At 34.4% G+C, this 24,930-nt stretch overlaps 1 protein-coding gene and 1 long non-coding RNA gene across 2 annotated transcripts in view; one reads left to right on the top strand and one right to left on the bottom strand.

Annotated features, from left to right (window-relative positions):
- The window catches only part of gnai2a (guanine nucleotide binding protein (G protein), alpha inhibiting activity polypeptide 2a), a 128,375-nt gene that overhangs the window by 67,316 nt on the left and 36,129 nt on the right, over positions 1-24,930 (top strand). Inside the window, 1 exon segment of the mRNA NM_001001818.2 lies at positions 21,588-21,630. Coding sequence (NP_001001818.1) covers positions 21,588-21,630 — 43 coding nt within the window.
- Positions 1,911-7,488, bottom strand: LOC147841845 (uncharacterized). The gene is made up of 3 exons (XR_015502844.1): positions 5,879-7,488; positions 3,291-4,055; positions 1,911-2,489 (listed from the first exon to the last, which is right to left on the bottom strand). It is a non-coding gene; the product is annotated as an uncharacterized LOC147841845 (long non-coding RNA).

Below are 24,930 nucleotides of genomic sequence, written 5' to 3' on the forward strand. Positions count from 1 at the left end.
GGACCTGTTAGAGTCAGTAGATGACACTGCGGTTTTCTAATTAAACTTCTCATGGGCTGGCAGATGTTGTAGCTGGAGAATAATCTCAATTTTCAGTTCTTCCTTTTTATTTATCCTTCAAGGTCACATGTGATGCAGGTTTCCCGAAGTGTGCGTGTGGTGAGTGGACACATGGATACAGGTCATGAGAATGACCCTCATGCTTCGTAATCAAATGTTGTTTACCTCACAACATGGTACTTGTACTGCACCTTTACATGCACTTTTCTCTCATACCTTTCGAAGCTATTGCTAGACACTGCCTGAGGACTTATTGATTTGGCTCTTATTTATTGTCTTCCCTTTATTACTGCATTCCTAACAAATTGTTTTGAACAAACCTCGAACTTTCCTTGAGCTTTGGCAGATAACTCGTCCTGCATTGTTTTAGCTTTGGACATAATTCCACTAGTCATGTGGTTTGCTGAGGAGAGGTGGGCTGGGACTTTGTGGACACTAAAATGGGCTAAAATGTCATTTGTTTGATTGCTAATTTAAGTTGGAATATAATAATAATATTAATAATAATAATAATAATAATAATATATGTAAATTATTAATTACAATAATATTATTAATAATAAATATTAATAATAACTAATATTATAATTTGATTTGTCTTTATTTATTTTTTCTAGTTTTGTATTATTGCCATTTTTGGTAAGTTAAGTTGAAATGTAATAATAACAATAGTAATATTATTAATAATAAATAATAATCATAATAATTTTATCTTTATTATTATTTTTTGCTCCCAGGTTTGTGATATTGTACTGTAGTAGTAGTAGTAGTAGTAGTAGAAGTAGTAGTAGTGGTAGTAATAATAATAATACATTTAAATTGTTAACAATAATATTATAAAAATTATTATTATAATTTAATTGATCTTTATTAATATTATTATTGTTATTATTATTTTTCAATTTTGTGTTTTTGTCATTTTAGTAAGTTAAGTTGAAATGCAGTATTAATAGTAAAAATAATAATAACAATACGTTTCAATTATTAACAATAATAATAATAAAAATTATAATTATAAAAAAAATGTATAAAGATACATTTAATTTTCTAGGTTTGGCTATTTTTGGTAAGTGAAAATGTGGTGGTAGTAGTAGTAGTAGAAGTAGTAGTAGTAATAGTAGTAACTACTAATAATTAAAACAGTGATTATATTTTTCTCCCGATTTTGTTATTGTAATTTTTGGTAAGTTAAGTTGAAATGTAGTAATAATAATAATAATAATAATAATAATAATACATTTTAATTTTTAACAATAATATTAGTAATAATAATTATTTAATTTATCATTATTATTATTAATAATAATAATAATAATAATATTATTATTATTATTATTATTTCTCCCAGATTTGTGTTAATCATTTTTGGTAAGTTTGAATGTAGAAGTAATAATAATAATAATAATAATAATAATAATAATAATAATAATAATAATAATAATAATAATAATAATAATACTTTTTTAATTATTAAAAATATTTATAATAAAATTATTATAATAATGAATATTATAATTTAAATTGTCTAGGATATTTTTCTGTTTAATTTTATTTAAATAAAATTAAATGTGAAAAGTTGCCTTGGCAGCTAGCTGATAGAAGCTTATTTTATTTCAGTTAATAATTGATTTCATTTGAAGGCTGTTTTTTATGGGCTTTAGGTTTTAGTTAAACAGTAATTTTATGTGTAATAAATTTCAATGCTAAAATTATTTCTCTAGGGAGGATTTAAATCATTTTTGGGGAATTATTTGGAGTTTGGACCTCCTTTGTATTGGGTCTTTTTGACCACAGACATGGAAGTGCTAGAGGAAGGAGGAACCCTTAGCAGCATCTTCTCCTCTCTATATGTCCTCATGGGATTTTAAGGAAATGCTTTCTGCTCAGACCCTATGTTCCCTTATTCCCTGATCTAAGACCTGCTTCCTCCCCACCCACATTTAACCTTAACTGTTACAGGATAAAACACTAAAGTTGCATCATCTCACCCCACAGGGTCGGGTCAGTGTTTGTGATTACATCAGGTTTAGATGTTGCTTCATAACACATAAATTAAATTAGGGCTCTTTGCCATCAAGGGTAAATAAAGTTTATGTTGACAGTGAGAAATTATAGGAGTATGTTTTTTTTTAAAGAACATCTGGCAGTTTTTTATTTTTTTTCATGACCGTCCATAACAAAAATATATATTTTTTCACCCATATACAATATAACTGCAGGTTTACTAAGTTTATATATAATAACTTTAACTGTTAAAAGCTATTAGTTACTAGTTAGTTAGTTATTAGTAACTAATAAATTTTGGTAACTAATAACCTTTAACTAATAACCTTAACCATTCCGAATTTTATTGTAATGTGCAACTTTTGTAAATCTGCTTTATAACAATCATAGATATATACACTAGATGTCGCCTGGCCTATTGTTGTCTATTGGACGGAATGCGTCAATAGCGCCGCCATCTTGCTACAGGGTAGCGCTCCTTTGAAATTAATGCGGGACCAAGGTACAGTGGAGGACTGTGGCCATGCAAAGCCAGAGATATACACATATACACATATATCTGTGATCGGGAGTTTTCCTGGATGTTAGTATGTAATTTTTTTTTAATTACGAAAATTATAATTTTACATCACTTTTCTACATTGATGGATCAGTGACCACACGGGCATTCCTGACAAAAAGATTTTGTGTATGTATACAGAAATGTACTATTCACCCTCCCTGTTAAATTTAATCTAATCCGTGTCCTGAAACACACCTCCTCTTCTGCTTTCACTTCTCATACTGACGGAGAGAGCGATTCTTTTGTGAATGAATCCCCCGAACGACTCTTTCACTAACGTTAGCCGACAATAATACAAGTTTCTGGCATCGCAGCATCTCGTTGTCATATTTCTTTTGCATTGTTTGCTGATTTTATTCAACAAAATTAGCATAAGCCAAGTGTTTAGTGCGAGTTGGAGCTGCTTTGCCGTATGGTGAATGCAGTAAGTGACTGTTATCCTCAATAACGTTACCTGATTAGCACAAAAGTTCAGAACATACAAAAACAGAAAAAAACATAATATTACCTATGAAATGTTCTGCCTTTGTGCTTTGTTTTCTTTGTTTGCTCGTTACTACACCCGTAGACAGCGCTAAAGTCCCGCATCTTCACGTAATAACACTGTCTTGACTAGTGCGGTTGAATGACATTTGTCCTGGGAGCACTGTACCAATGTGGCGGCGCTATTGACGAATGCTCAGGGTCCCTATGCAATATCTAGTGTATATATCTATGTGTAACAATGATGATTGTGAAAAGCACTACACAAATACACTTGAATTTATTATTTGTTTTTGAAAAGATCTGGTCATGAGATTTACAAAGTGCGAATATTAATGAGTTTTGCGGTCATATAAGCATTTAAGAGACATCATATGCTTTGCTTCCTTGTTCCTGTGGTTTTGACAGCACTTCCACAGGAGTGTCTCTCTTCAAAACAGAACACAGAACTGCAGGAAGTCATGCTCGGACAAAAGCCTGTAGAAAAAATCTATTGGAATATTTAAGCAGGAGACCATCTGAACAGCCTGTCACACCACACCACACCATACCAAACCAAACTAGACCAGTGGCCGCAGGCCAAGCTAGCCAAGACAAGACCGCAGGCTAGGAACAAAGAAACAACCACACTGAATTATTGAAGCATTATCTCTGAAAACAGCCTGATTGCCTGTTCATTTATTGTCGATCTACAATGTGACACAGCACTTTGACCAACATTCAGCCGTACATTTAATATCACTTTTCATTAGATGCCAAATAAATGTGGTCTTCAGAATGTGTCTGAAGTTTCAGATTAAAATAGTGGTCAATATTTGTACCTGCTTTTAGAGTAAAGTTGGCCTCATTTATTTTTTAGAATGTTACTGCTGTGTTCTGATGTGCTAGTTTTCACAAATAAATATTAGTACAATTCTCCTATGTTAAACGCATATAAATTTGTCACCTGACTATTAGGCTTTGGCGGTATTTCGGTATTATGGTATACCGCGGGATCTAAAAATAGCAACGGTGTCAGTTTCAATACCGTTATACCGTCATAAAATATTAAATATCCTTTATTTAATGGCTACAAAAACGTGTGTGTGGTTGTCATCACGGGACTGTGGAGGAGAGAGAGAGAGATGAAGAGGGAGAGGGAGGGGGAGAGGGAGAGGGACAGGGAGAGGTGACGTGACGTGTCGCGCTTCAAAGTGTCCTGCAGTTTGGGAGTTTCGACTGAACAGAAGGGAGACGTGGTTAATATGAACGAGAGGTCTGCATTAGAGCTGAAGATCTTTGCCCAAACCCGGCGAGACCCGAAAAAATCAAAATCCCTGCATTAAAATCCATCCCTGCAAAGGTGAAACAAATGATGATGAAGTAGTAAAAAAAGCGAATTATTACGGCGGTCAAGCCAGTCACTAGCTCAGAAAGAGCGCATTCCAGCCGCAGGTATTTCGCGGTCGCTCATACACTGCGTATTACGGTAGAGCCCTAAACCGCAAGCTGACAGGTAAAAAGACGAAGCCTCTCGCTACAGTGAAACTGCCGTCATGGAAAATTAAATGGATGTTCCTAACTGGTAGAAGATGAACAAACAATGCAACCCAAAACTTGCAAAATCAGCCAGATCAGAACTCTGTATCTCGACCTGTAGCCGCAGGAAAGGGTGTTCAGCTGCTGGACCCCGTGAGCGCAGGACTGCGCTAAAGCCAGTGGATTTAAATGTTCCTCCACAAACACACGTAGCCTAATCTTGGTGAGTAAAGGGTTTTTCAATTATAAATAAATATTAATTAAACCATATAATCATAATGTAGACAGAGTATACAGACTAATGGTGGCATTATTCTTTTAATATTCAGCTTCACCGCCGCCTTAATGCCAGATTGTGAAGAGAAGTTGAGAAACAAACCTTGCAGAGCCTTTATCTTATTTTCGTTATTGCCAAAATACCCGTCATCATTTAGAGTTTATTTTAATTTGATTTGTTAAGAAAGATTTTTTTTTCATTTGTGTGTTGGCCAATTTAAAGGCTAAGTGCATGTACCTAGACCTATAGAGTGCTGATATGTTACGATGTTACAGAGGACTTTATTTCTTTGTTCCAACTTTCAAGTGGCATATAGCCTAGTCTACGTTTGTTACGAATAAATGCTGTTAAAACATATAAATGACTCATTCTTGAAAAAATGCATTAGAGCTGTGTGCATGAATAATGAATAATGTCGGGCTGTGAACGGGTTCGCGCTGTATAAAGCTGTCAATCAAACTGTACCTGTCGGACTCGGGACCTATCGGGTATAATTTTTATTGCCCGATTACAGCTCTGCATTCCCGCTGCAGTACCGCGGGAGCCGGCCAGATTTTTTATGGTGTAGGAGTAAATTTCTGAATAAGTCGCGGGAGAGATGTGTTTGTGTGTGTATGTGTGTGTGTGTGTGAGAGAGAGAGAGAGAGAGGTGCTGTGCGTCTCTCTCTCTCTCTCTCTCTCTCTCTCTCTCTCTCTCTCTCTCTCTCTCTCTCTCTCTCTCTCTCTCTCTCTCTCTCTCTCTCTCTCTCTCTCTCTCTCTCTCTCTCTCTCTCTCTCTCTCTCTCTCTGACCCCGAGCCTAAGGTTGCATATAAGGTATTCAGTTTCTGAATGGTTTAGGCTCAAGCCAACAGTTTGGTGACGCTGTCTGAGCCTTACGTCATAATTTTTTTATTACGCCGGTAATACCGGAAACCGGGGTAAAATATGGAGGCGGTTTGACGGTATCAAAATTTGGATACCGCCCAAGCCTACTGACTATACAATACACTAAATTCTGCACTGGTGCTGTCTTTGTGAATACTGACATCAGCGACATTATCTATACAACATGTTTTTCTAAGCATTTCATAAAGGACGTGTGAAAGCATTCTCAAATTATATTCTGAGTAACGTTCTTGTTTTAGAGCTGATACTGACTTATCCGTCAGGGTTGAATTGATCCTTGTTGGTGGACTAGTCCAGTGTTTCTTAACCACGTTCCTGGAGGACCACCAGCTCTGCACATGTCTTTTTAACCAAACAAACCTGATTCAGATCACCAGTTGATCTGCAGAGACTGAAAGGCCTTTAATGGGTGTGACAGACAAAGGAGACTTCTAAAAGATGCAGTGTTGGTGTTCCTCCAGGAACGTGGTTGAGAAACACTGAACTAGTCCATTCAGCTTAGTCCCTCATTCAGGGGTCGCCACAGCGGAAAAAACTGCCAACTTATCCAGTATATGTTTTACACAGCGGATGCCCTTTCAGCTGCAACCCAGTACTGGGAAACATCCACACACTCACATTAACACTCATATACTACGGCCAATTTAGTTCATCCAATTCACTTATAGCGCATGGCTTTGGACTAGGGGAAACCTATGACAACACTGGGAAAACATGCAAACTCCACACAGAAATCCCAACTGGCCCAGCCGGGGCTTGAACCAGGGGAACTAGTCCATATTTTGCCCAAATAAATAACACTTACAGACGTTCTTCAGCGCATTTCACTCAAAAATAACATTGATCCACCATGTCCTCAGTAGCTCATGTGTCTGGAGTTATAGAGACTCCATCAAAAGATTAATTGTAATTTTTTTTTTCTGGCACAGACATTGTAAATCTCAAACTGATACTGTGAGTTAACCTAAATAGTGGCTGCTGTAGTGGCACTGTGGTTGGAAATGTGCAGATTAAAAGCTGATTTATACTTCTGCGTCAAGTGCACACGTATGGTCTGGCATAGCCTTTGTGCACCCTTCTTAAATTGTAACTACATGTTGCAACTGTGTGTTGCACAAGCTTTGTTTCCGCCTCTGAAAGAGTTTTAGCTACTTGTACATTAAAGTAGGGTTCAATAAAAACAAAACAACCGCAAAGAAACTCGACACAGAGGAACATTATATAGCCTACTGCCAGCTAGCGTTTTGGAAGTGTTTTTCGAAGCAACACAGACAACATGCAGAAGTATAAATGCACGGCTACACAAAAGGCATTAACCGCGGGTCATGACGATCACTCAACGCAGAAGTATAAACCAGCCTTAAGGTATTAATATGCAATATCCTCTAAGGCAGTGATCCCTAACCTTTTTATCACTGTGGACCGGTCAAGGTTTGACAATATTATTATGGTATTATATTCCATACAAAGTATGAAGCTGATTGTTTAGTTCTTGTTACGCTGTGACACTCGCTGCATTCTGAAAAGTGGGACTTGCTCGTCAATATGCATGCCTTCTTTGAAAATAATGAACTTGCTTGCAGAAAAGACGCGAAACGTGAACGGCCCTTTATTTAGCTTGTGGGTAAAATTTTGGGGTTTAAATGACGGAACTAATAAAATATTTTTTTGAAATAAAAGATTGTTCAGACTCCGATAACAAATAAAGCGGAAATAAAAAAATGATTTCTTGTGTGGCACGGTACTAGATGATCCGCAGACTGGTACCGGTCCGCAGCCTAGGGGTTGGGTACCACTGAAAAATACACAGATGGCCTGAATTAGAAATTAGACACTGTAAATGTTAGTTTTTCGTGACCTGTTCCTTTTAAAAGGGCCCAAAATGATTGACGTAGCTGTGGACGCAGCTCTGCTTGATGCCAATCACAATCAGCCTAATAGTGCAGCAGACCCATGCAAGGGCCCTTATATATTCTGTCCTTCTGTTTGGATGAAGAGTTTTGCGATGGTGACGTAGGCCTGATGTGTTATAGGCTATATCTTTATATATATATTATATTATTTGTTATATATTATATATTATATATATTATTTGTGTCTGTGTGAGAGAGAGAGAGAGAGGCTGGTCAGCTGTAAATGTTGTGACCTAAATGATGGTAAACAGTGGCATTGCTGTCCACACAACCAGAGACACGCTGACACTGGCCTCTTTGTGCTTCTCTCTCCACCCCCTCCAACACACACACACACACACACACACACATGGTCCATTTGTAGCTCCATAAGGACTATAGGGAGCTGGATTGCCCCAGGCGGATGGGACTGGCATGGGTTTCCCTCTCTGGATGAAAACTGTAAGAAATGGAGGACTCTGGCACAGTGGCCATGTAACACTCTTTGGCATCTCAGCAGCCGGACAAGGAAGGAATCTTTTGTTCTGTTCTGCGTTTTCAAATGTATTGCGTCACACATACACTTGCGCACACGTGTGAGATGTTCTGGAGGAGAATGTGTGGATGGGATTTAAGTACATGTTAATGTGATTTTTTTTTTTATGTTTTTTTTTTTTTTTAGCCCAAATTTTTTCAGAAGGCAATTATAACACAATTTAAGCTGTTTTTTTTCTTGCTTCTTTTTGGTTTTTAACTTGTAAGATGAAAGTTGAAAATGGTTTGTTTAAATATGTATTTAAAGACATTTTGTGCTGAATTCAGTTTGTTTTTCTTTTTCTTTTTTTCATTCTCAGTGGGTATATTATCACTAAGAGTCTACCATGCATGCATTAGGGCGATACAGCAACAAAATTATAATAATACAATGTTTCATATCATTCGGTATCGATAATTATTTTTAAAAAATCCATTTAAGAATATAATGATTTTTAATCACTTTATCTGAATTTTCCAGCATTACCAAGGCAAATGGTTTTTATAGTCAAAAGCAAAAACAAAAATCTCATGTCTTTATAATAGAATAAACAAGTATTAAAGAGACTCTTAAACTTAATAAATTGTTACAAAGTGTGTGCAACAGTAAAGTGTAAACGGTGACCAAAAAGCAAACTTTAAAAAAAGCTAAACAGAAAGCAGACTTTAAGATAGATTAACATCTGTAAGATGTCAATAATAATGATACAGTAAACCTCAAACTCATTAAACAAAACTCATTATAAGAATCAAATTTGAGTTTTCAAGTAAAGTAACCAATCATCTTTATTGCACACCATTTGCTCCTTACTCCCCATTTGTGTGTGCAAGCCGTGTGACTTGATTGGAAATAACCCTAAGCTTATTGACATTCCTTCCAAGGTGCATGCTCAGCAGTCACATTTTAATAAAACTATAGTGCTTCATATCGAAACTTCATACCGAACGTTTTCTTTATTGATATTGACAATGGTGTTCGGTCAAAAAAATACAGTTTCATCGGTATAGTTACTAATTATATTAGTAATTGAGTTATTATTAATATTTTTATTATTTTTATTCCATAGTGTAAAAAAGCTATTATTTTACATGTTTTTTGCTGTGAGGCAAGTCTTTACTTTCACATTTGATCAATTTAATCTTTCCTTGCTGACAAAAAAACGATTTATCCCAGACTTTTAAAAGGTACGGCTGCACAATATAGGAAATATGTAAGATTGCCATCAGGCCTGCACAATATTTTGATTCAGCATTGATATCGCGTGTAACCATAACAAAGTGAAACTTCATCATTTGCATCTGTTTTAAAGGGATTTCAAGATATTTTAAAGCATTTGGGTACAAATGTAAACTTAAAGAGAAATTATTGTACTGAATTAATACAATGAAGTCTATACAGTGTTATTTTCATTTTATTTCATAATTGAATTTTAAATACCCAAATACTTTTCTACTCTCCAGCTTAACCATTAACCATTAACAATTAACCATTAAGCACAGTTTATTTTACATTTTTCATTGCTCTATTGTAATTAATGTTGTTAGCAATATGTTTGTTATTATATATACATGATTCACATCCTTAGAAATTCACTCAAATCAACCCCAAAAATCCAAATAGAGCTATTCAAACCATTTGGTGAAATTGTATTCATATCGCATTACATATCACATTGCAGAAAAACTGAATATTCTAATGTCTGATTTTTCCAATATCGTGCAGCCCTAATTGCGAAATGCTTTTATTCTGCATTATATAATGCGATATGAAAACAATTTTAACTGATGACTTAATATCTCTATCTGGAAAGAATTTATAACGTTAGATTGATTTGGATTATTCTGCTGTGTAATCTTCATAAAATCTAATAAGCAATCTATAACTACAGTAAGAAGATAAGAAGAAGATGCAATTTAAGTGAACAGAGTTTTATCGTTTTCCAATAGTATTCAGGTAAAATAATTGAATAATAACATGTGTTATTATTATTGTTACAAATGGTACTTTATGTATGAATGCTTCTAAAATCATTATCCAAAATTAAATATAAAAAAAAACAAATGTAAAAAACAATTATTTATAATACAAACTTAACATTGCATATTTTGCGATGTGACTATTGTGAATGATCACATTGTAAAAGACATATTGTGCAGCCCTAGGTACTTTTTCATCCATTATCAGTTATCATCAAACTTTATTAAAATAATTTCATTGCAAGTAGCTCAGAAGGTTTTTGAACAGTTTGTGTGCATTACAGTCAGCCAGCAGGTGCAAGCAAACATAGACGTGCACACAGTCTCTGTTTATTGTCATGGTTTTGAAGGTGTCTCGCCCACAGACCAATAAAAAGCTTATTTACTGAACACACAAACTTCTCACTATGTCACCAAAGCAAGGCGCGTGTTGATGTTTCTGGTATTACAAGTGTGCAATAGTTGTGAAACCACCAAACAAATGTTAGACACATTCAGACTTTCGTCTCACTCGTGTTCAAAACAACATTTCTAAACGTTATCGATTTAACCCTGGGGGGTGAAGGAAAAAAATTAAAGCTATAAATAAGCAGACACGTACATTTTTTAGACAGCCCAATAAACGGCTGACAGTTTTATCCATTTACTAGATCGAAACGAGGGCATAAAAACAATCAAGCTCACCCATCTGTGGGCATCGATCAGGAGGAGATGCTCCAGAAGTGTTTGACTGATCTCAGAACAGCTCTGTCATTGCCGATTCATTATCTAGCTGTTGTTTTAGTGGCCGCGGAATATTTCAAATGACCCAAGAGGGACTGCGAGGATATTCAGCACTTGTTAAACCATTGCTTACTTAATCTTATTAATTATTTGGTTTTTGAGTACTCTATCTGTGAAAAGTTTAGGAGTAGAAGGACGTTTCAGGGGACAGGAAGCCTCTTATGCTCACCAGGGCTGCATAATTTGATGATTTGTTTTATTTTATCTTACATAGCCTTTTGCCCCATGATATATATCTTTTCTTTTTATTATTGTTATTATTGTTTACTTAAACATAACCCTTTAACTACAAAGTATACTTATTTCAAAAGCATTATGCTTTATTTCCTCTTCTTATGACTTCTGAGGTTTGTAAACTTCTTCATAACCAGTGATTAGAATAACAGCACTATGAATAGACGGCGTTACAAAATCGATTAATATTTAATTAAAGGAAATTAATTACTATTTCCCCCATTACAACTAAGCATGTGCCGGTATAAGATTCTGATGGGATGATAACCTTGAATAAAAATATCAATGTTTCACGATTTTATTGTGATTACTGCTCAAAAAGATGTTCTTTTTAACTGTTGTAAATAACAATGTAACAAAATGTAAATAAAAATCTTACATATACCATAGGAACGGTATAGTAGAAAATTTTGGTGGTTTTGAAGCCTTGACTTTCAAACCGCGGTATAACTTCAAAAAATGATAATCGTTCCCATGCCTAATTACGCCATTATTTTATTTTTATTTTATTGCCATTACTGACAATATACGTTACTGTAATTAAGAACACACTATATATATACTGTGGTCCCTCGTTGTTCACGGGAGTTTTGTTTTAAAAATAACCCACAATAGCTGAAGTAGTTCGCTTTATTTTTCACAATTATTATGGATGTTTTAAGGCTGTAAAACCCCTCACTACACACTTTTTACACTTTTCTCAGACAGGCATTAAGATTTTCACACTTTTCTCTCAAAGTTAAACACTCTTAAAGCTCAAAACTTCGTAGAAAAATAACTCCAGTATAATAGAATGAAACCAAAGATCAAAATCATCTGTTTGCATTGTAATAGTGCTCTACAGATGCGTAACTTCTACCTTCCTTTAGCATGTCCTGAAGTTAAACTTTTTTTTTTTTCCCTCTCTTCTTTGGGTGCTACCGCAGGTGCCTTTGATGGTGCAGAATGTTTTGTTAACAGTGTGGGGAGAAAATTTGCAAACATACAGTACAGCACTTCAGAATCACACTATTAACGATCAAAGATTTATTTAAATTTGGCAAGCTAAACGCATTCTGTACTGTATGAACCATATATATCATGATGTGACATATAGTAATCATACACAAAGAGATTATGTATTATTATTATTATTTGTTCATTTTTTGGTACATTTTCTTAAGAAAAATAATTTATGTTTAAACTTGTTTTTTGGCAAGTCTTGTGAGTTGTGGTCTGTGCAGAAAATATTTAGTTCTAAACAAATCTATTATGTTTTGTGCAACTATAGTAATGTTAATATTCATAATCATATGTTTAATTTGATGGTTGTCTCTCACATTGTCTTACAACAACATTAAAATAGTATAGATTAGTGTACAATTTTTTATATGTATTTTACAGTCATTTGACAAATCTGATTTTATTTTTTAAGTAACGCAATAGTTACTTTCCCTGGTAATTAGTTACTCTTATTATTATATAACTCAGTTACGGTTTGAGTAGTAGTAACTATAACTAATTACTCTTTTTAAAGGAACGTGGCCAACGCTGTTCATAACCTTTAGCTGCATATTATACGCCTAAAAATAACTTTTTTTGTATTGTATTTTGATGTAATTTCAAATATTATTTTATTTTTCTTTACATTTCTTTTAATTTAGTTTAATTTATCAGCATCACCCTAAATGCCATTTGTTAAAAGACCCTGAATTATTTTCTTTTCTTTTTTCACTATGATATAAATGTTGAATTTAAAATCATATAAACTGTCCTGATGTTGATGTTGATTTTATTTTATTTTTTTGGTATTTTTTTTTTTTTTTATTTATTATTTTTTAGGCATATAGACAGGTGTGTTTGTTGAATGGGCTGTGTCTAAAGACTCCATTTGGATCAGCTTGTTAGTCAACCTTTAGAGCAGCAGAAAGAGGAGAAGAAGATGAATTTATTAAGTGAACACTCGGAGAGATCACGCTCTGCTTGCGAAGGCCTGGAGATTCCCAGAATTGGAGCAGAAAGGAGCTAATGCTTAGCAACGGCTCTACTAAAGGCTGGAGAGCTGTGGTCAAATCTGTCTGCTGCTGCAAAGAATACAAAAAACCCAGAGGAAGAATGAAATGAAGAACTGCTCAGATGTGATCAGATCACTTACACGTGATCACTGGCTTTTAATTAAATAAATAGAGCTGTGTGATTATCAGTAAAAAAAAAATACAATATCAATTCAAACACACACAATCTTTATTCTGAATTATTGCATTTAGCAAATGTTTTTTAAATCTTTAACTATCTCAGAAGTACATTGAAGACTGTGTTTGACTTGCTACAATAGATCGAAACCACTTCAGTTGTTTTTGTCTTTTCAAACAGTATTATAATTATTTTTCTTACAAACTTTGAGCAGTTTATATTTGGGATATGAATGCTGATGTTTTTGATATCAATTAACCACTGATTGAAAGCAACTTGGTGCTTTAAAGGAAGGGTGAGCAATTACATTGTTATGCCAATAGATGGCGACACTGTCATTGATTGTTTTAAGAGACTCGTTCAAAAATGCAGATTCATCCAGTAATGAAAAGTAATTTGCTGCATCCCGATACACATGCTATCTGTCTTAAATCGTATCCAACAATAGAATTGGTATGTTCCAAACCATCTACATTGAAAAGAGTATGCCAAAAGTTACCACATGGTGTACAGTTTACATTAGAAATTAAAGTGTAGAACTGTACTCTAACCACTAATATTATCCACAATACATAGCATTTTAAATGTGAGATCATTTAGAACTACTTGGTGCACCTCTCATTAGCTTTGTGCGATGGCTAGCATCTTCCTATCCCTTTTTGGGTGCTACTGTGGGTGCCTTTGACGGTGCAGTACGTTTTGTCAAGATTTTGGGGAGAAAACTTGCAAACGCACAGTACAGCACTTCAGATTCACACTGCTAGCGATCACAGATTTATGTAAATTTGGCAAGCTGAACGAATTATGTAGTGTAAAGGAGACACCGCACAGAGATTGATTGAGAATTGTTTACCGCCAGTCAGGACGCGGAACACCGTGTGCTAATCAGGACGCAGAACACAATGCATGAGAAAAAAGCATGTCAAATTGCATGAAAAAAAATCCACGAAACTGTCAGGCCATGAAAACGGCAGGGAACATAGCGTTATAGTGAAGGATCACTGTACAATACTTTTAAAAATGCAGAAAATAAAACTGTAAGAACCTCTAGTAAATTACTTTAAATTGACAATTTTCCATTCAGAATTGAGATTGTCAGTTTACACCCAACCCAACTCTGAGTAAATGACTTGCTTATAATGTCGTAACATAATCAAGAGACTGTAAAACTGGTTCACTGAAGGCCAAGCTGAAAATAAGACCAAGTGGATGAGAAACAGGAGGAGACAGATGTGCTAACCTGGGTCGCAGCTGCAGCAAGAAAAGCCGAATTATTTCTGTCTCCATTGTAAACCTGTGTGCCTCAGACCATAATGACCACAAAGACTCGAACCTCAGCCTGACACGCTGGCCTCAGATCAGCAGTGCACACCTGAGCTCTACTGTATTATTGGTGCACCTCTCATTAGCGTGGCCCATGCTGTCATTCACACACCCACACCTGACCTCAGATCTGAGGCACCACAAGCGTGTGATGAGCGTTTCAGACAGCAAAACAACACCTGATACCAGGCCTTTGGCACACATCCTAATATCCAGATTCTGTTGCAGTTTTTGATTGCAGTTTGAATTGCTTTACATAATTTCTCATAAAACTGGTAGTCATTTAGTAATTTAGTTATATTATTCCTCAGAGATATTGGTCCATATTGACAAAAAAAGCATCACACAGTTGCTGCAGATTTGTTGGCTGCACATTCAAGATGTGATTCTCCTGTTCCACCACATCCCAAATGTGCTCTATTGGATTTAGATCTGGTGACTGTGAAGGCCATTTGAAAACAGTGAACTCAATGTCATGTTCAAGACACCAGTCAAAGATGATTCGCTCTTTATGACATGGCGTGTTATCCTGGTGGAAGTAGCCATCAGAAGGTGGGTACACTGTGGTCATGATGGGATGTGGTCAGCAACAGTACTCGTGTAGGATGTGGTGTGGACACAATGGTACTAATGGGCCCAAAATGTGCCAAGAAAATATCCCCCACACCATTACACCACCAACAACAGCCTGAACCGTTGATACAAGGGATTATGGTTCCATGGTTTCATGATGTTGACTCCAAGTTCTGACCCTACCATCCAAATGTTGCAGCAGAAAATCGAGACTCTTCAGATCAGGCAACGTTTTTCCAATCTTCTATTGTCCAATTTTGGTGAGCCTCTGTGAATTGTAGCCTCAGTTTCCTGTTCTTAGCTGACAGGAGTGGCACTCGATGTGGTCCTCTGCTGCTGTAGCCCATCCGTCTCAATGTTGGATGTGTTTTGCATTCAGAAATGCTCTTCTGCATACCTTTACTGTTGCCTTTTGATCAGCTGGAACTAGTCTTGCCATTCTCCTCTGACATTAACAAGGCATTTGCACTCATAGAACTGCCGCTCACTTGATATGTCCTCTTTTTTAGACCATTCTCTGTAAACCCTAGAGATGGTTCTGCATGAAAATCCAAGCAGATTAGCAGTTTCTGAAATATTTAGACCTGCCCATCTGGCACCAACAACCATGTCATATTCAAAGTCACTTAAATTACCTTTCTTCCCCATTCTGATGCTCAATTTGAACTGCAGCGGATTGTCTTGACCATGTCTACATGCATAAATGTGTCGAGTTGCTGCCATGTGATTGGCTGATTATAAATTTAAGTTAACGAGCAGCTGGAATAAAGTGCCCTGTGAATCTGTTTACTAACATGAACTAAGTATGAACAATACTTGTACAGCATTTATTAATCATAGTTCAACATTTATTAATGTATTATTAAAATCCAAATTCATGCTTGGTGCTATTAATGTACTGGGAGTTATCATGAACTAGTATGAATACTGTAATAAATGTATTGTTTGTTTGTTCATGTTACAGTAAATGCATGAACTAGTCTCCACTTCACTTCCTAATCTGCAATTGCCTCTCTGAATATCACACTAACTGTACCCAAAAAAAAAAAAAAATACTAATATTAGACTTATTAATTAAAAGACTTTACAAACCTGAAACTTGCCTATAGCACTTATTCATTGTTGCTCTTAGTTGTGTAAATTGCTTCCTTGTCCTCATTTGTAAGTCGCTTTGGATAAAAGCGTCTGCTAAATGACTAAATGTAAATGTAAATGTAATACAACCTTATTGTAAAGTGTTACCAATAAATTAATAAATAAGTTTAATAGATTTTTTTTCCTTACAGCAGATAATCCTGTCAAAATGTGCATGTTGCTTTAGACATGAGCTCACAAAATGAAATCAGGTCGGGTTTAATTGGTAGTGTGCTGAAAATACAGGCCATAGTGTAATAAATGGTTTTAGGTACAGGAAGAAGCTGTCTGCCGTCCAGGTGGAATTGCTGCTAATGTATAAAATTAGTTTTGTGAGAGAGAAGGGACATGAATATCAGGTCTGAGTCCTGGTGGAGGATCTATAACTGTAATTGGGTAAATCAGAGAGAAGTAGCTAGCTTCAGGGTTCTTCATTTCTGTTTCTTTAAGAGCGAATTTTACTGCTAATCCCTCACACAGCTTTACTGTTTGTTTGAGTGCTGCTCATGCTCTTCTTTTGTTACAATTTAAAACACATTCTGTGGAAGTGCTGCCATTTTGTCGGACAACATACATCCTGCAGGTGCACAGCTAGATGCATGAGCGCTTAAACACAATAGATGTGTTGAGTCATACAGTCATTTATTTTCCCATCAGGCCATCCTGTCTCCTGTCTGTCCTCTCAGGGATTGAAAACAATATCAGTTCACACTGCTTGCGTTTTTTTGTGGCTGTTTGATAATTTACTTATGAATATACTCATCAAATATCTTAGGAATTTTTTTTTTTTTTTAGAAATGTGAGTAATGCCCTATGAGTTAGGATAATATCAATACAAAATAATGTGTTTTTTATTACAAGCAACAACTTAAGTTTAGTTAAAAGGTTGCTTTAACCTCCTAGGGCTTAGTGGCCACATATGTGGACAGCACATTTTAGCTCTTAAGTGGCTATTTAAAATACTTTGAATGGTTTATATTTTGTTACAGACATACAGTGTCACACTGCAACTGTTTTGCAGCATATAAAATGTCTCAAACACTATTTTTAACTGTCTAAAATGGGGGAAAAAAGTTGTTTTTAACTCTGATATTCTAAACGTGTTAAAAAAAAAAAAAAAAATATATATATATATATATATATATATATATATATATATATATATATATATAGTCTGGGAAAAAGTGTTTTATGTAAATTCGGACTACGAGTCCACATATAAGGACATCATTTTTTTCTCTAAAAGTACATGATATAAAAGGATGATACTTGGCTTTTTATTCTAATTAGGTTCCAATAAGCCCAAATAGCAAAGAGAAATAAATGCATGTAAAAAACACATTGGGCATTAAAAGGTTAAATGCGCCAGCTCTTTAATTTTGTATGAACTGTGACTTGAATTATTATTCTTTTTCATGGAAAATTCTTGTTTGTTGTAATGTAGAGCTAAAGTTTCATAAACACATACTCAAGCATACATTTGAAAAATCTTATTTTTTATTCTGTGTTTTAAGTTATAACAGCATTTAAAACTGTATTATATATAATAATACATATTATACATAATACATATAATATAATACATAACATATTTAAAATTTTAAACCTCAAAACATTTTAAAACAAAAGCATTGAATCCGATCATATTGAAAAATCTTATGAAGTTTAAAATTGAATATTTAACTAATGCTGCCAATTTAAAAAATATAAAAAATATAAATGAGAATGTGTAAAATGGAAAAACCAATAAAATGGTAAATATACATTAATTAGACATGTAAAGACAAAAACCTTGAATCAGATTTATTGAATAATGTTTTGAAGTTTGAAATTGTTGCATTTTTAACCAATGCCGCCATTAAAAAAAACTCTTTAAAAAATATATAATTAAAATGGGAAAATGTGTAAAATGGAAAAGAAATAAATGTTAACATTATATTATACTATATTACACACTGAGGAAGGCTTTGTGCCGAAACGTCTGTCTTTTAATCACCCGTAAAATGTAAGAAAAATAAAAAAGTATGAAGTATGAATCAGTACCTTTTTTTGAATAATAACATTATATTATAAACATTAAACGTATTATAAACATTTGAAAACAAAAACCTTAAATCTGATCTTATTGAAAATGTTATGAAGTTTAAAATTGTTGAATTTTTAACTAATGCCATTAAATTATATATAGGCAAGGCAAGTTTATTTCTATAGCACATTTCATACACAGTGGCAATTCAATGTGCTTTACATAAACAGGAATAAAAGAGACAAGTGTAAGAAAATGAAAACAAATAATAAGTAAAAACAGATTAAAATGTGGTAAAACAGATTATAAACGAATGAAAGAAAGGAAAGACATAATGGAGCGATTTATTGGAGATAACACAGTGCTCATTCAGTAAAGGTACAGTTATAAAATTAAAAAAGATATATAAAAAATGATGAAAAAATGGAAAAGAAATTAATAAACATTAACCATTTAAAAACATTTAAAGGCAAAAACATTGCATCAGAACTTAGTGGAAAAATGTAATTTAAAATTGTTGAATTTTTAACTAATTGCGCCATCAAAAAATCTTTTAAAAAAAAAGAAAAAAAAAAGGGGGGGGGGGGGTGTAAAAGGAACATTTAATAACAAAAACATTGAGTCTGATCTTATTGAAAAATGTTGTGAAGTTTGACATTGTTAAATTTTTAACGAATGCCGCCATTCAAACTAAATCTAAAGAAATAAAAAGGAGAAAATGTGTAAACATGGAGAAAAAAAGCAAATCAAAAGGCGTTTGCTTAATGCTGATCTTCTAACCATGCAGTAGTAGCACAAATGAAAACCACAAACCGATGCATGGCAGACGGCTGCAGTCTACTTAAGATGTGGGTGAAGTGATTTAGCATGTTTTAAGTGTTGCTAGCAGCTGCTCAAGTGTGAAGTTGTCTCTTGGCGTAGATCAAGTGGGTGTGAAAGTTCGGCACGTTGACAGGTGTGCCAACACTACGATGTTGAACTCAGAGGGACATCAATTAACACACTATCATGCATATTTACCTTGCTTTACACTAACCTCTTTCTGCATCTTCAAATCCAATTTCAGTGGAGTTTGAGGGCAGCGTAGCATCATTTTCCACTCAGTTTGCAGCGTAATGTGTGTGTGTTTAGAGCTGTGTAAGAATGCCAGACTGAAAGCCAGTGGCATCTCAATGTGGCAAATCATGTGACACAAACATTGTTACATCTTGATATTTGTGTGAGTTTTTGAGCTTAAATCAAATGTCAGCTTTTTCTTTTTGTACCATTTTGACTTTTTGTTGCATTAATTATTATTCAGATATTTTTACTGATCTTCAATAGTGTTTAATTTTCCCACAACACATATTGAACAACATATTAACACTGTACATATAGCTATAAACACTCTCACACTGGGAGTAAACTGTCTCTTAGGATATAGTAACCTCTGGATATAAGGCTGCCAAACCTCATGAAAAATATTTTTTGTAGATACTTTGAAGGTGTATTTAAGGTGCTCGAGTTAAAGTTGTGCTAACACTTCTAATATCCAGTGTTTGTGGGTTGGTGGGTTTGCTTTTTTCCACCTGAGAAGAATCAGTTGTCTGGTCAGTAATGCAGAGAAGGCAAGGATTTCTTATTTCTTTCTTGTGCTTTGTTTATATTTGCCTTGCTTTTGTAAGATTTCATCCAAATGCTCACTATACTTACTCCCAGGGCCATTTATATTGAAGTTGATATTTAGCCGCACCATATTGGTGTTTCGTAACATCTAGTTTTTATGAGGTGAGTTGTTTGCCCAATGCTCAACCCCCAGTCTGGAGGAGCAGGGCATACACACATACACTACAGGCAATTTATCATACCCAATTCAGCTACAGCACATGTCTTTTGACTGTGGGGGAAACCGGAGCACCCTGAGGTAGGCATGGGACTATAACCGTTTTCAAGGTATACCACGGTTTGGAAAAGTCAATGTTTTAAACCCGTCAAAATTTTCTACAATAGCATTCCTAAGGTATGTGTAAGATTTTTTTTGTTTGTTTGTTTTTTAAGACAATAGCAGAAAATAAGCTGTTATAAATGGTAAAAAAATCAGTTTTTGTAACAAATGAACACAGCAGAAGTCAATAATTCATTTAGCCTGACACATTTACTATTCCAAAATATTTTCTTTTTTTATTATATTTTCTATTTTCTGTTTCAAAATAGTTTCTCAAAATAAAATATATTGTTTTCAAAAGGGAAAAAAAAGATTTTTTTTTTTTTTACCCAGACAATTAAAAATTATATATTAGAGCAGTAATCACAATACCGCAAAATGTTGAAACCATAATATTTTTATCCAAGGTTATCATACTGTCAGAATTCTATACCGGCCCATGCCTACCCGGAGAAAACCACTCTTATATTGTACACTGTAACTGCAAAATTGTAAAAATTTCACGCTTATAATAAATATTGCCTGTTTTAATATGTTGTTTGTTTCTATGATAGAAATGCTCTGTTTTTTTTAAAACTATTCAGTCTGTGATGTCACAATCTTATAATCTTTCTAATATGATGATTTGATCCTCAAGAATGTATTGTGCATTATCAAAGTTGAAAAAGCTTTAACAGCTGACACAAACTCTTTGCCTGTAGTGCAAATGCGTCTCCTCATCAGATGCATCAAAATGACGTGTGCATGCTTGTTTTTGAGATGCTAGATGGTGCTCGTGGGAGCTTGTTGATCGTATAGTACGGCGGCCGTTATGTTTTGTGTGTTTATGTAATGATGAAATGAGGGGATTAGATGTCAGATGTGTAGCGTGCCCCCACAAGCCTGTGGAAATTACCCTGATAAGGCCCCGTTTCCTGTTTGTGAAGCACTCAGACATCTCCATTAAAGGCCAAACTTGATAAACACCAGGTCTGGGAGAGAGCGGAATGCTGGAGATCGACAGCTAAGTCAGCAAGACTTGAGTTACTGGAAATAAATGCTACACACACACACACACACACACATATGCATACTGTACTTTAACACTCACACACACATTAGCGTGTTGGGCATTAGTGCTAATACTCTGACTAGACACTCTTGCTCTTGCTTTCCTGTCTGAAGATGAAGCGTGCGCATGAGTGTCGTTTTTTAACCCTGTTTGTTTTGTTTGTTTTGTCGCAGGTGCTGGAGAATCGGGGAAGAGCACCATCGTAAAACAGATGAAGTGAGTGAATGATGTTTTCTCTCTTCAGATTCTTTGACTTTCTTTAAGATGTGTTTCTGAATACCAGCTGTTGACGCTGGTGTTGATGTTATGAGAGGGAACAGCTGCAAAGCTGCAATGAAAATCATGTTAAAAAGGAAAATTTCGCCCTTGCTCACACATACTAATCTGTTTATATGGCATGTTGGGAGTGTTTTTTTTTTTGTTTTGTTTTTTTGGTGCCTTCACTGATTAATAAGGGTGTCACGATCTTCCAAATCCTCGATTCGATTACATTTTCGATTCTAAAGGCACGATTCGATTTTCGATTATGAATAATTAATTAATTAATGACCAATTAATTATTTGTAGCCTACCGTTTAAACTACCTGACCTGCGTGGTCTTTGTTTTACTAATAAACAAATTATACAGTAAATGAATAAAGGCAAAAGACACACATAATTACCACCTGTCAATCACTTTTTCTGCGGGACTCGTAAATAGGCAGTGATCTGTGTCGTTATAATGGCGTCGGTAAAAAAGACGCACAACCAACAGGAACCAGCCAACAGTATCTGAGGTGTGCGCTAAAATGACTAAGTACAAGTGAGTGAAAGATTGAAGCAGTCTACTGATCCTCTGACTGCCTGAACCCGTGGTCTCGACCCCATGGCTGTGTGTGTGCGTCTGTGTCTGTGTGTGTGTGTGTGTTAGAGGTAGAGAGGAAGGAGGGCTGCTCTGCTCAGAAATGCTACACGCCACTGTGGATGTCAAATCGTTGTCGTTCTAATATGCCATTTAAAAACAAAGACAGTGTAAACAGGGCCTGAGTGTGCTCTTTTCGCGAGCGGATTTGCAACGAGGGCGGGCGGAGTATCGCGATGCCGGTGTTGTCTATCGGACGAACCGTACGTAATACGTACATAGCAGAGCTTGCAAAACTGTGTTTTTTTTGTCGACAACACGAACGTTGTCAACATAACTCACTGGAAATCCAAAATGCTTACACACCGGCGACTTCATTGAAAGAGGAGAGGGTTTAAGCTCTGTCGACGGGTCTCCTGCTTCTGCTGTTTAACAAGCACTTCAACAAGCCTGTTTTTTCCCGCTTGGCAAGCCAAGCTGACGTGACATGGGGGCGTGGCAGCATCGACGATTCTATTTTTTGATTCGATAATCGAAATTGAGCATAAATTTCGATCGATTAAAAATCGAAATCGTGACACCCCTACTGATTAATGAACTTAACGGTGCTCATAAACAAAGCGCAGAGCTCCATCTCTAGATTAGTGCTCGGAGGCATTCATTTCAGTCAAACTGTTCATTTTGACAGGTTCAGTCACTCATTTCAAAGGACAACTGGCAGTTGAGCTGATTTTGTTTAGTAACTGTAATAATAATAATAATAATAACAACAATAATAATAATAAGAAGAAATTAGAAATTTGTGACACTAATCTATTTTAATATTCAGTCAAAGTCCTATCTGAATGAGAACCATACCTAAATAATTGTGGCCTTAACACTGATAAATTCTATACATGTGCATGTCTTCTCATACACACTGACTTAAACAGCTTTGTCTGTCTGTGTGTGTGTTTCGGCCTCTGGCAGCAGTTAATACTGTTTATCTGACCTTGACCTCTGCTGCTTCCCCTACGCCTCTGTTTCCCAAAGCACTTTTACACACTAATCACTCTGATGGAAAAGTGTTTACTACATATCTGAGATGACTTACTATCTCATTACTAAAAGCTTCCACACGCTTTGATCTGGGGCACAATCACAGCACTCATTTTGTAATTTAATTATGTTGTTGAATAATTGTTCTAGAAAATATTTGTACCTATATTAGAGACAGTAGTCTACATTTTCTGAGTGTCTTTGGTTTCTTGGCTTTTTACCAGATTGAAAAAGGTTCCCTCTCACATCCGCAGGAGCCAGAGCTGACAATATTATTATTAAAAAGAAATCTCTATAGATTTGCAGGCAGACAAGATCCACAGGACAATTCACATCAGCACTTCAAATCAATTCAGTGGCTACTTTTCATCCACTGCAAAAGCCTGGAGATATTAATACATTTTTTATTACAACTGGATACTTCTGGCAGGCTTTGAGCAAATATCTAATGTCAGCTCTTTCTTTGGTGCCAATCTGACTTTGTTCTCAGTTGTATTATTTATTTGTGTTTATATTTGCTTTACTTAATATTTAGCAATATTGAATGTGATTGACATGATATGTATTTATTTGCAACATGAAAAATTGCTACCGTTTGTCGTTTGTGCTTGGGAAGATTTTTATTTATTTTCAAAGGTCAGGTCATAATTGCTGTATTTATTTTAACAAACACAGTAATATAAGCATAATATAAAACTTAAAAATATAAATCAAAGGTTTTTTGTTAAATTTGTTATTTCTGCAGCTGCAGAGAAGATTTTTCTGCAGCTATTCATTATTCAAAGCCTGAAAATCTTTTAAATATTGTGATTTGGAGCTCATTAAATATAACATTTTAAAATAAACTATATTATATTATATTATAAACTCATTATATTATATTATAAACTCATATTATATTACATATATTACATATTTCAATAATCATTTTTTTAAATATAGCAATAATACTTTAATACTTTAATAATGCTTTAATTAAATACTTTAACTAATTTAAAACAGCAATTTAATATAATTATTTTAAAATAACAACAAATAATAATTTGAAGGTCATTTATGAAATATTTCTTATCACAACAATGAAGACACTGAAAATATTGTTATAGAAGCAGATTTATTTGGTTTGGTTATTTATTTTTTTCTGAATTATTGGAAATCTTGATAGTTCAAAATAATTTTTTATATTTTTCAGATTTTTTTTTCTTCTTTCTGAAATCTTGGGAGTTATATGAAGTTCAAAATAAAATAAATTAAGTTTTTTAATAAATACGTGCAATTTTTTTTAGAAATAAATCAATAAATCTAATATTGAATATAATATTTTTGATGAATTTAATAACTAAATAAACAACAATTTATTTCAATTATGTAAAAAAATAAAAAATAATTTGGAGCTCATGAAATATTTCTAATCACAACAATGAAAACATTGAAAATATTTTATAGAAACTGATTTATTTAGTTATTTTTCTCTAAAATCTTGGAAATATAGAAAGTTTAAAATAAAAGTGAATTTTAGTTACTGTAAAATTCATACAAATGTTTTTTGAAATACAGCAGTAAATATAATAATAAATATAACTTAAAAAACTAAAAAATTAAAACTAAAAAAAAAATAATAATTTGGAACACAATAG

Source organism: Danio rerio, chromosome 11, assembly GCF_052040795.2.
Source record: "Danio rerio strain M-AB ecotype USA chromosome 11, GRCz13ab, whole genome shotgun sequence".
In the NCBI taxonomy this organism is placed as follows: Eukaryota; Metazoa; Chordata; class Actinopteri; order Cypriniformes; family Danionidae; genus Danio; species Danio rerio.